The 13,903-nt window shown below is 40.6% G+C and overlaps 2 protein-coding genes across 2 annotated transcripts; both read right to left on the bottom strand.

Moving 5' to 3' along the window:
• Nucleotides 1-71: 71 nt before the first annotated feature.
• LOC127767551 (cullin-4) lies at nt 72-7,093 on the bottom strand. Its single transcript, XM_052292924.1, has 17 exons — nt 6,531-7,093; nt 5,297-5,412; nt 4,876-5,222; nt 4,262-4,442; nt 4,044-4,166; nt 3,558-3,845; nt 2,985-3,110; nt 2,504-2,605; nt 2,361-2,414; nt 2,050-2,156; nt 1,747-1,807; nt 1,524-1,655; nt 1,292-1,429; nt 1,135-1,215; nt 959-1,039; nt 461-541; nt 72-374 (listed from the first exon to the last, which is right to left on the bottom strand). The coding sequence occupies exons 1-17, from the start codon at nt 6,907-6,909 to the stop codon at nt 261-263; spliced, it is 2,511 nt and encodes an 836-aa protein (XP_052148884.1). The 5' UTR covers nt 6,910-7,093; the 3' UTR covers nt 72-260.
• A 914-nt stretch (nt 7,094-8,007) lies between these two features.
• Nucleotides 8,008-13,126, bottom strand: LOC127768495 (probable tRNA (guanine(26)-N(2))-dimethyltransferase 1). The gene is made up of 13 exons (XM_052294083.1): nt 12,983-13,126; nt 12,740-12,901; nt 11,774-12,067; nt 11,181-11,268; nt 10,967-11,088; nt 10,560-10,699; nt 10,411-10,483; nt 10,045-10,133; nt 9,827-9,932; nt 9,500-9,712; nt 8,759-8,953; nt 8,552-8,629; nt 8,008-8,470 (listed from the first exon to the last, which is right to left on the bottom strand). Exons 2-13 carry the CDS (start codon nt 12,851-12,853, stop codon nt 8,156-8,158), a joined length of 1,827 nt encoding a protein of 608 aa, XP_052150043.1. The 5' UTR covers nt 12,854-12,901; nt 12,983-13,126; the 3' UTR covers nt 8,008-8,155.
• Between the last annotated feature and the right edge of the window lie 777 nt (nt 13,127-13,903).

The raw sequence follows: 13,903 nt of genomic DNA, 5'->3' as shown, positions 1-13,903 counted from the left end.
TTTTCTGGCAGGGCCCCAAAACAGACCCTGGCATAAAATATTGGCTGTTCATCACTCATCAGGAACACATGTATGCATGATGCATGGCTGATATTATCGAAAATTCATTTTTCTTGTATACAGAAATGTTGCGATTGCTACAGCTTCCAAGGAGAAAAAGGTCGGAAAAACAAGAGGTAGACATATTCAATTACTACTTTACAATGTCTCTGACAATGAAATGAAGACGACGAGCTTTCATGTTATGATGGCAAGCGCTGTCAAGCCAGGTAATTGTAGATCTGGGGGTTACTCCTGTCTCTCTCCAGGTACTCCCTGTCGATTAGGCTCTCTATTCTTTTCTTGATATCCGATGGCTTGATTGGGAACTTGAGCTGAGAGAAAAGAAAACGATATATTTTAAGATATCAAAATTGTGGAGTGCGCAAAATGGAATGCATGCGTTGAAAACATGTCTAACCTGCTGAAAAAGCTCAGTTATTAGAAGCGTGTGGCTGAGGGTTTTACGTGTCTTCATTATTCGAACTATGGCAGCATCCACCTGCACGGAACAAGAAAAGGAACTTGTGGCATTACTCTCCCGTGATTGAATTCATCATTAGATTTGCACCAAAAACATTCCAGAATAAATTTGTTTGGAATGGTGACGTTAAACCTAAAAGATGCAGACATTAATTAAGCAAGAAAAATAGCATGTAAGATAACAATATGAACTAACAATAATGTGTTGCTTCAATGAATAAAAAGCATGTGAGATTAGAAACTAGCTACCATGTGCTGAGTGCAAATAGAGGGTAAAACTTCTACGGCGTCACATAAGAACCAGAGGAAGCATAAGCACAGCATACTAGTTTAGCTAACATCTTATACCAAAAATCGAGGATAACTAAACGGGGACAAGTGTAACTAGAAGTCCTCAAAGGATGTTCTTGTTTGCAAGTTTAGATGGTTAATGCACCTGATACTGTCTGTCCTGGAATACTCTCTCAGTTGTGCTTGTGTTTTCTTCAACCGTCTCCTTCATCTGAATAGCATTCACCTGGAAACACACAGCATTACCTTAGTTAAGCCTGATGACACACCCAAACTCGACGTACCCACCCCACCCCACACAAATTAGATGACGAATATTACCTTTATGCGATAGAGAGGGGCACTAAATTCTTCATTAAATACAAATTCGTCCTTATCTTCTACGTCTCGCCCTTTTGGCATCTGAAAATAAAAGTGACAACTGAACAAGCTGCTACTGAAAATTAGTTAGACATTTGGATAAAATAAAGAGCCACACCTTTTGGAGAACCCGAACTTTACCGCATGCAAGTGATTGCAGCGTTCTTCGCAATTCTTTATCCTCAATACCAGTCGATTCCTTGATATCGAGGAAGCTTAGTTTTTGTGCATCATTGAACAACATCAAAACCACACTCTGAAAAACAGAATAAATCAGTGATTTTCTAATTATTGATCAGACAGTTACAGCTACAATAAACCACCAAAGAAATTGGGAAAAATAATCCTACCTGAAATAGTGACACCGCAAGTTCCTTTTTACCTTTTGGGAACTCTGCTTTTAATACACAGTGACCCAATGAGTTTTGCCACATCAAACGCCTTCCACTATACTTGCTCAAATAGAATTCTTTAAATATATCCTATCAGAAAAATAGAAAACTAAATTAATTTCCAGGCAGTTAATATAAATATTTACTGCCAACAAACATAGTTTTGAGAACATGGCCTGACCTGATAGACATTAAGTTCATGGGGGAGTTTCACATCCATTGGTGGATATGTTGGCCAATAGCTGCAATGCAACATATTTAATCAGAAATGCACATTTATGATAGAAAATATCAAGTTGCATGTTAACATGCTCAGCAAACGCCTATTATAAAGTTATATAATCCATTGCCCATATTCCAGCTACATGTCATGGACTAAGAAGCCTATCTATCAGTATTAGGTTTAGACAAGTGTTGTGTAAACAGAACATGCTACTCAGTAAACCAGCACACATGTAAAAATGGCAAGGCACATGTTACCTACCCTGTTGTAAGCACGTGAACACTCATTTCAATGCCAGATGGAAGCTTTGTCCTTGCTTGAGATGATTGCTTGAAAGACTCATTTATTTCTTTGGATAATTCAATGTCCTGAGAACAGCACCAAAGTCATTTTATTTTACAAGAGTATTAAATCCAAATAAAAGAAATTGATGATATCGTGTACGCCACCAATGGATAGAGGCATAGAGCATATATAAGTTAGCAACATTTGAGCTAAATATACATAGGGCGAGAGTTCGCAAAAAGGCTAGTATACTAGCAAAAGTCATTTCTTCTATAGCAAATTGCTACCTTGAACATTCCCTCCAGCTTGTTGGTAAATTGACTTCCACACTCAGTTTTGAGCTGCAAACAGAAAAAAAATACTCAAGTATGTCAGCAAGTTGGATGGCATGTAAAATATTATTTTAAACCATCAGCAAATAAATAATTACCTTTGTTATCATTGATTTTTCAGCATCTATCGATGCACTCTTCCCCAGCAGCAACCTCTTAGCCAGATCCTTCTTGTAGAATGCCTCAAATACATCTTTTCCCTGAACATAATTAAGAATATTAACCTTCTTCAATCTTTTATTTGTTACTACGTACTAGTAAATTTTATGTGCATTAGCTTCTCCCAGAAGCTTCATACAGAGGACTATAGGTCTATAGGACTCTATAAGAATGACATATTATAACCATGTTTGTGAAGGACCAGACCTATAGCATCATCTTCAATGCAATGCTTAAACCATCCGCCCACATGCTCATGGAAATTGTTTTTCTTTAATATGATCACCATATAGGGAGTTTTACTATTTTATACAGTTGAGTAGTTGAAAAAGGAGGTGTCCCACATGTATAACTGAAATTGAAAGAACAAGATGCTGACAAAGAAGAAACCTAGTGATATAAAATAACCTAGTGACTTACTTGTATAAATCGGAACAGAACCAAAACTTTATCCAATATTCCCTCCAGCTCTTCTTCGGAGGTACCTTTATTTCCAGCTCGAAGTTTCTCATCAAGAAACTTCGCAATCAATTCAGCAGGTCGATTCTGTTGGAAAAAAGGGCTTGAGCTGATCTTTCATAAAATAAAACATAGTACAAAGAAAGAAAATGCAGGATAAATTACACATCTACTTAAGTACAAAAAAGCAACTAGATAACAATGAACATCAGAAACAAAATGTATTGGTACCAGCATATCTCAAATCTAAGAATTGAGCTTTCTGTTTATCAAGTATCACAGCCAAACTGGACTGCGATAGGAAACCAACATAAAGCAATATGTACAAGGACAGCACAGTTCTTAAACAAATGGCCAATATCAACATGTCCCAGCAAGTCAAAAATCAAAGAATCAAACAGTTTAGCAGGCTATAAAAGGGAAGACTGACTGTAGTAGGAAAGCAAATTACAAAATATTGTGATATAAGATATGAACTCAGTACACAAGAAAGGAAAAAAAATATTGTCAAGCAGAATCATAAATATGGCCTACCTGGCGTAAATTGATAAGATGTTCGAATGACTCTTTTATTGTATTGGAGAAAGCCTCATTTTTTGCAAAACTTTCCTCCAATATTCTATCAAGCGATGCCTTAAATTCCAGAAGAAAGGGCACCAGTTCTTTGTCCTTTTCTTCATCCATGATAATGCCCTGGCCTGTGCCCCGAATATATGAACTAAGTGCTTGCTTTAGCAACTCAATGGCATCAACCCTCTGGAAGAGTGTGTACATCCTCGAGAGGTCTTTTACACGATTTGCTTCCATAAGCATTGTGAATCCCTGAACAGTAAAACATCATATGCCAGGTCATGAATGAGACAGTGGCTAAACTAAATTAGTGGCCAACAAATATAATATATTGATAAAGTAAACACCTCTTTTCTATATATTGATCTAATGGGTCAACTAGAAAATGCACCATCACATTCTTATTCTGGCCAGATAACAAATCCTACAGTTGTAAGAGCAGATAATCACCTTCTCAAGAATTGCAGATGTGTGCCGCTGCAATAATTGCTTTTCTGTAGCTGTTATAAGCGGCTTCCTAGTGTTAGCTTCCAAATATAGAATACACCTTTCATGTTCTTCTTGCAACCTTGTCTGCATAATTCATGTGAAATACCACCAGTTGCATAAGTATACCTGAATTTTGTGTGAACAAAATGCAAGGGGAAATACAAGAGGTTTATCAATACCTCCACATGCTTGAGATAGTCTGGAATATCAGACTGCTGCAAATATTTAACACCTTCAGTAGCATAAAATTCAGATGTACACTCCAGAAAGGGCTTTTCAAAACTCTCAGAATACATTCCAAGAGCAGTAAACATCTTCAGAAGATGACTAAGTAATGTCCTGTCTATTGCTTCACCAAGCCTGATAAGGAAGAGATGGTTAATGAATAATCAGTTACATAGAAGAATATAAAATAAATTGACCCTTCAAGTCCACAATTTTAATAATTTAAAATGGACCCAATACATACACTATGATCGCCAGCTACATCACACAAGGTAAATGCAATGACAAAACTTTTCTCAAGTAAACTGATTACTCTTTGATATGTAATGGAGTATACAATACATTGCACTAAGTCTGATAAGGGTACTTTTTACAGTTGACCATTCAACCCAGATCTCTGAACAATTCCCAAGTGAATCAGAACATGCATTACAAATTTTCATCATTCCATGTTTACGCCCACCCCCCACCCCCCCACCCCCCAAAAAAAAAAAACACACACACACACACACACACAATAAGACAGGTAATGCACACAACATGGCTCAGTACAGCAGAGTAGGCATACCTCTCACTCTCAATTAATCTTAGAAGACCAGTAACAGTTTTGTGTTCAATCTCCGGAGACAGTGAAAGATGCTTGCGGAATAGCTTCAACCCCATGTCCCACACTGAACAAATGTTTGCAACATTCTTGACATATTTTACATCAAGAAGTAAAGCAATACCACGAATAATCAACATCTGATCGCAAAAATCTTGCCATGTTCTATGCACCAGAGACAAAAATACTACTAAATCTGGACTTTGACCCACTAATGCTGATATTTTTGCCGATATGTGTACTTCACATTCTTTCTTTATGCGTTCGTATAGATTTGCGCCTAGCTTGTGTAGACAAAGGTCACCTGCAGCCTATAGTGAAGAAAACAAGTTCTAAATAACTAAAGTGGGATCATCAAATAGAATAGAAGCAATATAAAAATTACCTGGTAAAGTTTTTCAACATCGCACGAAAGTTTCTGTTTTAGAAATATAGCTGTAATAGCATCTTTCAAAATAGCCCATGTATCCTCCTCAAAGTTTGTTGGCAATTTTGGCTGACCTGATACATGAAAAACAGATGGGATATAATGAACAAAACAGAAAAGGGATGCAACAAGAGACGAATTCCGGGGTGGGAGTAAATCTTTAGTTCTTGTTCGGCAAATGGGTTATGAGAGGTGGGATCGGGAAAGGGAAATGAGTGAAGGGCTACAATGAAATGGAGTGGTTAGAATGGATGGCTAGGATGCAGTGTTGCATTTTTTATGGGTGGATATTATTTCCCAATCTCATTTGCCAATCACGCCAAAGGGTTGCAAAAAATACATCCAGAAGATCCCAGGGGTCTATTATCTAAGAAAGAACATATGGCCTTCTGAATTTTCTTATACAGGTTACTAGTTAGTTATGGTGGGTACTGATTAGTGAATAGTGACTGGTGCAGGGATTATTATTATATATGACTCAGAAATGAATAGATATTAAAGGTTAGAGCCACTGCAACATCCATTGCACAGAAACGGATTTTCAGCTTTCTCCTGAAGACTAGAGAAGGTCACATACTGGAGATGCGAAGCAAAGCTTCCAATAAATACCGACAGTTACACCCAATAAAGAGACAAAAGAGTGTCAACTTTTAAGCAATCTAGCTAGAAGCCAGCTCATATGGTGCAATACGACCAAATGGGGAGCAGGAAGTCAGAAGAACCATACAACTATGCCAAGCTCACTTGTCAACTGCACTAAAAAAGGCAGAAATCCTTGATGCATATTCACGCCCAACAAAGCAAGCCAAGATAAACAAGCAATTACAAGGAATTGAACATACATATATATCTCAAGAGAAACTAGACGGATTGTTGCTGACGAAATCATTAGTTACCCTAGCAATTATCAATTTCCCCCAAAAATCCAAGTGTCTAGCCAAATTCCTCTTTACAAATAGACACGCCAATTAGTAAATAGAAAACAGAAGTGTGTGACGAAGCGATCCATTTGACGAAAGGGCTAACGAACACCACCTCAATCCCTCCCTATTATTGGAATTTAAGTTAACGACGCAAGCGGGCAAGTGAACACACTGAGAGGAACAATAGAATTCCCCTCAATTTACCCCCGAAACCCCTCGATGATGTATTCTCACATGGAAAACGTGCAATTACAGTGAAAGAGAGGGACCTATTTTGATTCGGAGGGGCTTGCGGGCGGCGGATGGCTGGGGGAGTGTGGCCTTCTTCCGGAAGAGGTTGGCGGCGACCCCCGCCGGGGCCGATGCGCTCGGAGCGGCGAGCTCCTCCTGGTCGGCGAGCACCATCTCCGCATCCTCCTCGCCGTTGGTGCGCCCACCGGTCCGGGCGGCGGCGGCCGTGGGATCGACGTGGAGCCCGTTCTTCTCGGTGACCCCGGGGGCGGCGGCGGAGGAGGAGGAGGAGGAGGAGCCGGGGAACTTGGCCTTCTTCATGTGCGGCTGCGCGGGGGAGGTCGGGGAGGAGGCGGCGGCGGAGGAGGAGGAGAAGTGGCCGGGGCGCTTGGGGGCGGTGGCGTGGGGGTGAGACATGAATCAGATGCCGAAGCGCATGGCGCGGCCGCACCGGCGGCGGCGGCGAGGCCCGGGGTAGGATGGGTGGTAGGTGGCGGCGCGCCGGGGTTTTGGGGGTGAGGCCGCCGCACGCCGGCGAGGAGGAGGTGGGGGAGTGGAGACTAGAGAGAGAGAGATCGGGTTGGGGGAGGAAGGGTTTCCCCTTTTCTTTTCTTTTTTTTCTTTTTTTTCCTTTTTCTTTTTCTTTTTTTTATTTTTTATTAGGTGGGATTTGCGAGGCCGTAGCGGCCCAAATTAAGAGTGAGAATGTGGGCCTGGAGTTCCACGCGGCCCAGTTTCCTTTTGTTCTCATTAGCCCAATTCTGTTGCCGCCGCCTTGCCCTCGCCGCCTCTGCCTTCTGTCGAGAACTCGAGATCGACAATTCGAGATATCCACGCGCAGTCAGATATGGAGAACTATAATCTTCATCCCTTTGACGGGATCTTCTCTCGTTTGTTCAAAAAATTCATCCAAACGGTTATAAAAAAATTAGCAACACTTGTACTACATGCCTACTGTACAACCTCACAAAATCTCACGTACAGACTCAACTCACGCATCGAAATGTTAAAAAAAAAAAACTCAACTCACGCATCGAAATGTTAAAAAAAAAAGACAAATTCAGGTATGACTAATAGCTATTGTTTACATCTGATCGAATTTAAACTTAATTTTTATACCCATAGACACCGTTATGTATGTTGTTAATTCCTTTTAGAATTTTTTGTAACTATCTACATTAAATTTGGAAGAGAAAAGAGAAAGATATAAATTAAGTTGTGTTCAGGGATTAGAATCCATTCACACGCAAATACCCTACCTGTCTTCGTCGTCTTCTGTCTGATTCGCCGGATTCGCGATCATTGCCTCAGCCTTTGGTACAGGGAAGGAATGCACCCACAGAAGTTACAAAAAGGTTCAGGCAGAAGAATAATACAAAATGAAACCCGTCCAATTTAAGCGCACAAAAAAAACAATTGCATTGCATCCCATAGTCTTCACCCGTTTCCTCACCATTTCTCGCTCAGCAGGCACACTGCATAAGCTTGGCCAGAAGCGCAAAATATGACAACAGATTTTTCGCGATCAAAATTCATTGCTAAAAACCGTTTAGCAACACAGCTGATAGATATACCCATCAGTCACACCCTCAAGAAAAGTGAAGCATTACAAACATGGAAGAATTGAGTGGTGAAAGCGAAACGTGCTCAGGTTCAGTGACAATTAAGGTTCGGTTGCCAATCCAACATCGCCGTTTTTTTGGCGCTTTGTTGAAGGTTCATCCTCTTCATTCGTTGCATCTCCTCCGGTTTCTGTCGTTGGATTATTTGGCTCGGCCACCTTTTCATCTTCGGTGCTGGCAGCACCGTTGATAACACGGTTGACAACGTCTGGACCTAACAGAGAAGCATGTTTACTTGTAATCTTCCGACCAGCTCTGATTTTGGGACCCCAATGACGTTCTGGGTTCGGAAGGAACCGCTTGACCTTCTTTGCTTGAGCCCTGCTGAGGGCAGCAGCCGCTCTAGAGAAATTTGCCTATGAAAACACAAAGGAAGTTAGAAATGCCATCTAACTAAAAGGCATAAAAGGACTGCTGCACGTTCAATAAATGCATACTTCAAGCTTGGGTGATTTTGAAAGGATCGCTGTCCCTACAGAGTCATGTGGTTGTTCCTTTACCGGATGATTCTTCACCTGTATGCGAATGTCACAATATTAGTCAGAATACTAAAAAAAACAGCATTTCTAGTAAACTACCCACAATTTATACTAGCAAACACAATATGTTAGGAAAGTTATGGCAAAAGGAATAAATGAATGTACCCAGCAGCGCATGATGTCCCAAATAACATCCCAAGGGGCATCAGTTTTTAGTCCAAGTGGATTCACATGTGTGCTAGAAATCCGATAACCCGCATTCAGGACTGCAGATCGGAACAATACTGCAGATGGAGATGTGCATTTAACATTAGCACATATGTTGTGGAGACTGAAGAACAATGGGATGTCATGTAACTCCTGCATCACAATAATAACAAAATGAAGTTTAAAGAAAATTTTAAAGAGTTCGTAAACTATAAATAATTTCTCAAGAGTAAATGAGTGAGCCATGACAAACAAATGCAGAACTAGATGGCCAACTAATTTATTACTTGTACATGGTTTAACTAAATTACTGCACATTTGGGCAATAATTTTCCTGTTGAAGTGCTTTACATATCTATGTTCTAGTGAGAAATGGATTACCAAAAAGTCGTATTCCTTTCTGCCATTATTTATTTCCATCAGTTGCATGCCATGATTAACAGGTCCACATATCGAGGTTGTATTGATAAAATGGATTAGCAAAAGTCGTATTCCTAGCCACCATTATTTATTCTCTTCAGTTGCATGCAAATCGTGCTTTAGGTCAATATTCTAAAAAGAAAATTATTTAATGTGATGTTAAGAATTGGCAACAGTTTCACTTCATAGCAAATGCACCAAAACAGGCCAGTTTAACTTCATCACAAATGCACCAACAATGACAACTTGATAAAACACAGATAACAGTCATAGCAATACCTCTGATATGGTAGTCAGAACTGAAGTTATCTTATCATATGCAGGATATCTATCCTTCATTGACTTAACTTCTGTCAAAGTAGACACTACCCACTCTTGGTCATGTATAGGAGCAGACCATATTGGCCCTCCTATAGTAAATTTCTTCCCACAGGCACTGCACTCTTGAGGAACAACAGGCCCAATGGCAGGCGCATTCTTCACACTGTTGTTCTTCAGTTCGGAGAGGACGCACAAGGAAAAGGGAAAGCTTCAGACTCAGCACAGATAGAATTGAGGTTGTGTGTGTTTGGGGACTTGGGGGGGGGGGGGGGGGGGCAAGCATACCTTAGTTACGGTCCTACCAAGACACTGAAGATGAAATGAATCGCAACCAACACATTGATATACATAAGAAAGCTTTTGAGGAGTCTTCTTTACTTCGTTTGCAGAACTGCATAAGATTTCATTGTGTCAAATTTAGAAAGAATACTTCAACCAAGTACTGCACAAAAGAACATAGTCCTGTTGCATAAAGGAAAAGATGAGGGGAAAAAGGAACTCACGTAAATACTCGGACAAAAACACGGATGTAGAAATCCATAGACACAGAGAGAACAGGCACAATATATCGTTTGTATCGATTTGCATGACTCTGGTATTGAGAAATGGAAAAGATAACAAGAATCAAGATACATGAAGGATGAAGCAATGGAACTTCAGAGTTTACGGGTCATTTAGCAAAGCAAATAATTCAAACTTGACACAGTTCTCCTGCGTTTTCGAGAAAACTTCTAAAAACAGATTCTTAAATAGGTATTGAAATTTGCACATCCTTTAATAGAATATACTTCATCTTATGCAGTTTTTTAAACCAATTATCCAGTTATATATTGATCCAAACTAATAAGTTAACTGAGTGATATAGGTACCTCAATACTGGCAAGGAGGATTCGCAAAGCCATTTCATGGTTATACTTCCCTTTGGTTGGATAGGAACCATACCTACGAGACCGACTTGATGGTTAGAACAAAAAACTAGATTTAGATTTTTGCTTCAAACCGGTAGTAATGTCCATACTTGGAGTGGCAAACTTCACCATTTGGCCCACATAGAACCGCCATATCAGTGGCAGTGCACATTAATAGCCCACCATCAGCAACAGCCTGTACAGCCGAATCAAGGAAAATAGAAGGTGCTCCATAGGGGTCAATATCAACCTGAAAATGAGGCAGGTGTAAGTTGACATAGAAAGATACAAATGGAGTAACTGTAGTATTCATCACTTTCTAATGATTAAAATTCATTTCTTTCAACTTAATAACATACAATTGACTGTTTGGTACAATCAACAGTTTGTCAATAGGGGAAACAAATCGATTAAAAGGGTAAAGCATGAAAATCTACCATTTTTATATAGTAAAATGTTGCTACCAAAAACAATGCTATAAAGATATCCTCGTAACTACCAGAAGAGAAAGGCTTACCACATCAAACTCTTTTGGATGTGTGAGCATATAAACTCGAGCATCAGTCAAATGAGGCTCGATCTTACTCATAGCAGAAGCACCATTAAACTTTATATTCCGCTTGCAAGCTTCAATACAAGCTGAAAAGGAAGAACCCACACAGTACAATGAATACAAGCAGAGAAGCATCATTATTTAGAAAGGAAACCAGTTCAGAAAATTGGGCCATTACCTTTATCAATGTCCAGAGCGACCACCTTTTCTAACACGTCTATTTCACGAGCATAACGGATAGATCTCAACCCAGAAGCAGCCAAAGCCTGCATTTAGTTTTGTTAGCCAGTAAAAACTGAAAAACTATTACATATCAGGTCAGGCAACATTAGTATGGAACCGTAAAACTGATGTAAACATAACACAGTAATGATTTTTTTTATTGTCAAAACTGCATAACGTATTATGACTTGCAGCACATAGAACCAAATATTATGGTCCTCAGGTTGCAAAATATCCCAGCCCTATTTAAAATTCGAACAATATAACATTCAGAGTACATATTTAACTAAAAGTCCAAACTTTCATGTCAGAGTGTTTTATGTATTTTTTTAAATATTGAATTCTTGATTAAGATGATTAATTTAACTCTTAATTAATTTGCTAAAATTAACTGAGATTTGAACGAAGGGTGGGGCTCTATGAAACCCGTAGACCATAAACCTGGGATTATGTGCCACAACTCATAATATCCTTGTTTTTCTGGAATGTCAACCATTAAACCTGCATTTTTTTAGATTTACTCTATACTATTCATACTATATGTCTCACCTCAAGAACAACTGGTGCCTTAAGCTCTCTGGCTACTTTCCGCGAAGGTGTCTTTGTTGCTTCTGTTGACAGATCTTCTGTTTCATCCGCAACTTTATTTGTTTCCTTTTCAGCATCAACATCCATTTCATCATGCTGTCCTGTTGACCCATTCTCTCCATTTGGACCAGATGATTTACTCTGGCTCACTTTGTTATGCGCCTTGTCCCTCTTATCCATCATTGCCTTATGTTCTTCCTCACGCTTGGCAATGAAAGTCCTTAAAAGAGCAACTGACATATCTCTATTGTGGACCTAATCAAGCAATAAAATTGAATTACAGAAAAGCACAGTAGCTGATGGGAGATTAGACATAATTTTAGGCCAAATATAATTACTCTGCAACTTTTAAAAGCGATAGATACAGGAAATATTAACTATGAATAAACTCATAGTAATTTGCCGATGATATCACATTCCATAACCACCCTTTACTCAATTCCTCCATAGCAAAAGTTCAGGCTGTTAGTGACTTGAAAAAGTTATGGCTAGAGATACTAATTGTTGAGAATGCAGCATAAACAAGCCCGAGTGGCTGTTTTGAAGCTTCACATATATTCTCCTAGCAACTGCAAGTCTACAACCTTAAACTGATTATAACGTGTCGTGATGCGCTAACACAAATGACCAACACAATGCAAACAAGTCGTAAAGAAAAGCAAAGCAACTAGTACTCTAGTGGCTACACCAGAGACCACTCACTTGAAACGACCCAATCACATACAAATCAAATAGCCAAAACCCAAACTTATAGTCCTACCTATGCACGATTGGTGAAGCTCGCAGCTCACACCATTCGATCAATTCGAAACAAACCAACCACTAATGATGCACGAATTCTAAGAAGCTAGAGGAGCCGACAAATCCATCATACAGCATCAAATAACCCCCAAAAAAATCGCATACAGAACATATACACAACAATACCTGCACGGGATTGTAGAACACTTCATTTGCTGCTATTTTCTTGTTGATGATGATCTCCGCCTCGCCTTCCCTCACAATCTCATAGTCCTTTAGCTTGTTCTCCACATCCTCCATCTCTCCGAATCCAATCCAATCCAACAAAAACCTCCCGATTCAAGCGACCTAACGAGAGACGCAGACCGTAAAGCATAAGGCGTGGGCAGAGATAGATGAGGAAGGAGGAGCGTGAGAACGGATGCTCACCACCAGATAGACCTCTGATGCAGCGGGAGGACGCCGGCGAAGATCGGCGGTGCTCGGCGCAGAAGGCGGGGCGAGCTCGCGAAGAAGAGACGGGGAGGGGAGTCTATGCCGAGGCGACGGCGGCGTCGAACTAGGGTATAGGGTAGAGAGGAAGGAAGGAGACAGGATGGGCCCAATTATGATGTGCCGTGATCACTATGGGCTTTTTGTATGAATTAAGTTCACTTTAGGTCCCTTCGTTTATCGCCTAGTCTAAAATTCATCCCACATGTCAATGGTCAGCACTTTCTTCCTCCTCTCTTGCCACCTATCTTCCTCTCTCTTTCCATCTTCAGGACGCCGCCTAGCAAGTGGCGTGGAGAGCGCGTGGTGGACGACGTGGAGAGGGGCTGCGAGAGCGCCACCCCTGCTCCACCTTCCTTTCTGGCTTGCACACGACTGGTATTCGACTGGTTTGCTATGATAGGCTCTCCTAGCTTGCACTTCGCCCCAATAGCGCGGACCTGTTGCCAAATGCTATAATCAGCATAACCAGCACCCCACACATACATCACACAATCAAAGACGCGTACTTTTTGGGAATAAATCAGAAGGATCACTCGGATCACAACGTTTCAACTAGTAGTAAACAAGAGGAGGAGGAGAGATATAAAAGGCACACCTTTAGGACGGAGGTTGGCCTTATTCCCTCGGGACTCGAACACGGGCCGATGATTTTGGGAAGCAAGTCTCCGTGAGCCTGCTAAAGATGGCTAGTCCCCAGGGCCGCTGCTCGCGAGGTGGCGGCGGTGGCGGTGGAGAATGGGCGAAGTCCGATCAAATCTATTACTTGATAAATAGCTATGCAAGGACAAAGAGGGAGAGGAGAAGCATGACATGTGGCGCCTCGGAGGAGAACCCCCCACCGTCACCGAAGTCATC

Source organism: Oryza glaberrima, chromosome 3 (assembly GCF_000147395.1).
Source record: "Oryza glaberrima chromosome 3, OglaRS2, whole genome shotgun sequence".
In the NCBI taxonomy this organism is placed as follows: Eukaryota; Viridiplantae; Streptophyta; class Magnoliopsida; order Poales; family Poaceae; genus Oryza; species Oryza glaberrima.
This window is presented reverse-complemented; position numbering and strand designations above follow the sequence as displayed.

Excerpts from the sequence above, each read along its gene's own strand:
- LOC127767551 (XM_052292924.1), bottom strand. The coding sequence starts at position 6,909 with ATGTCTCACCCCCACGCCACCGCCCCCAAGCGCCCCGGCCACTTCTCC. Across the intron at positions 5,413-6,530 it reads GCCCCTCCGAATCAAAATAG|GTCAGCCAAAATTGCCAACA; the intron begins GTCCCTCTCTTT and ends TTCATGTATCAG. Across the intron at positions 1,808-2,049 it reads GTTCACGTGCTTACAACAGG|CTATTGGCCAACATATCCAC; the intron begins GTAGGTAACATG and ends GTTGCATTGCAG.
- LOC127768495 (XM_052294083.1), bottom strand. The coding sequence starts at position 12,853 with ATGGAGGATGTGGAGAACAAGCTAAAGGACTATGAGATTGTGAGGGAA. Across the intron at positions 10,484-10,559 it reads GGTGAAGTTTGCCACTCCAA|GTATGGTTCCTATCCAACCA; the intron begins GTATGGACATTA and ends TCGGTCTCGTAG. Across the intron at positions 8,630-8,758 it reads GGGACATCATGCGCTGCTGG|GTGAAGAATCATCCGGTAAA; the intron begins GTACATTCATTT and ends ATTCGCATACAG.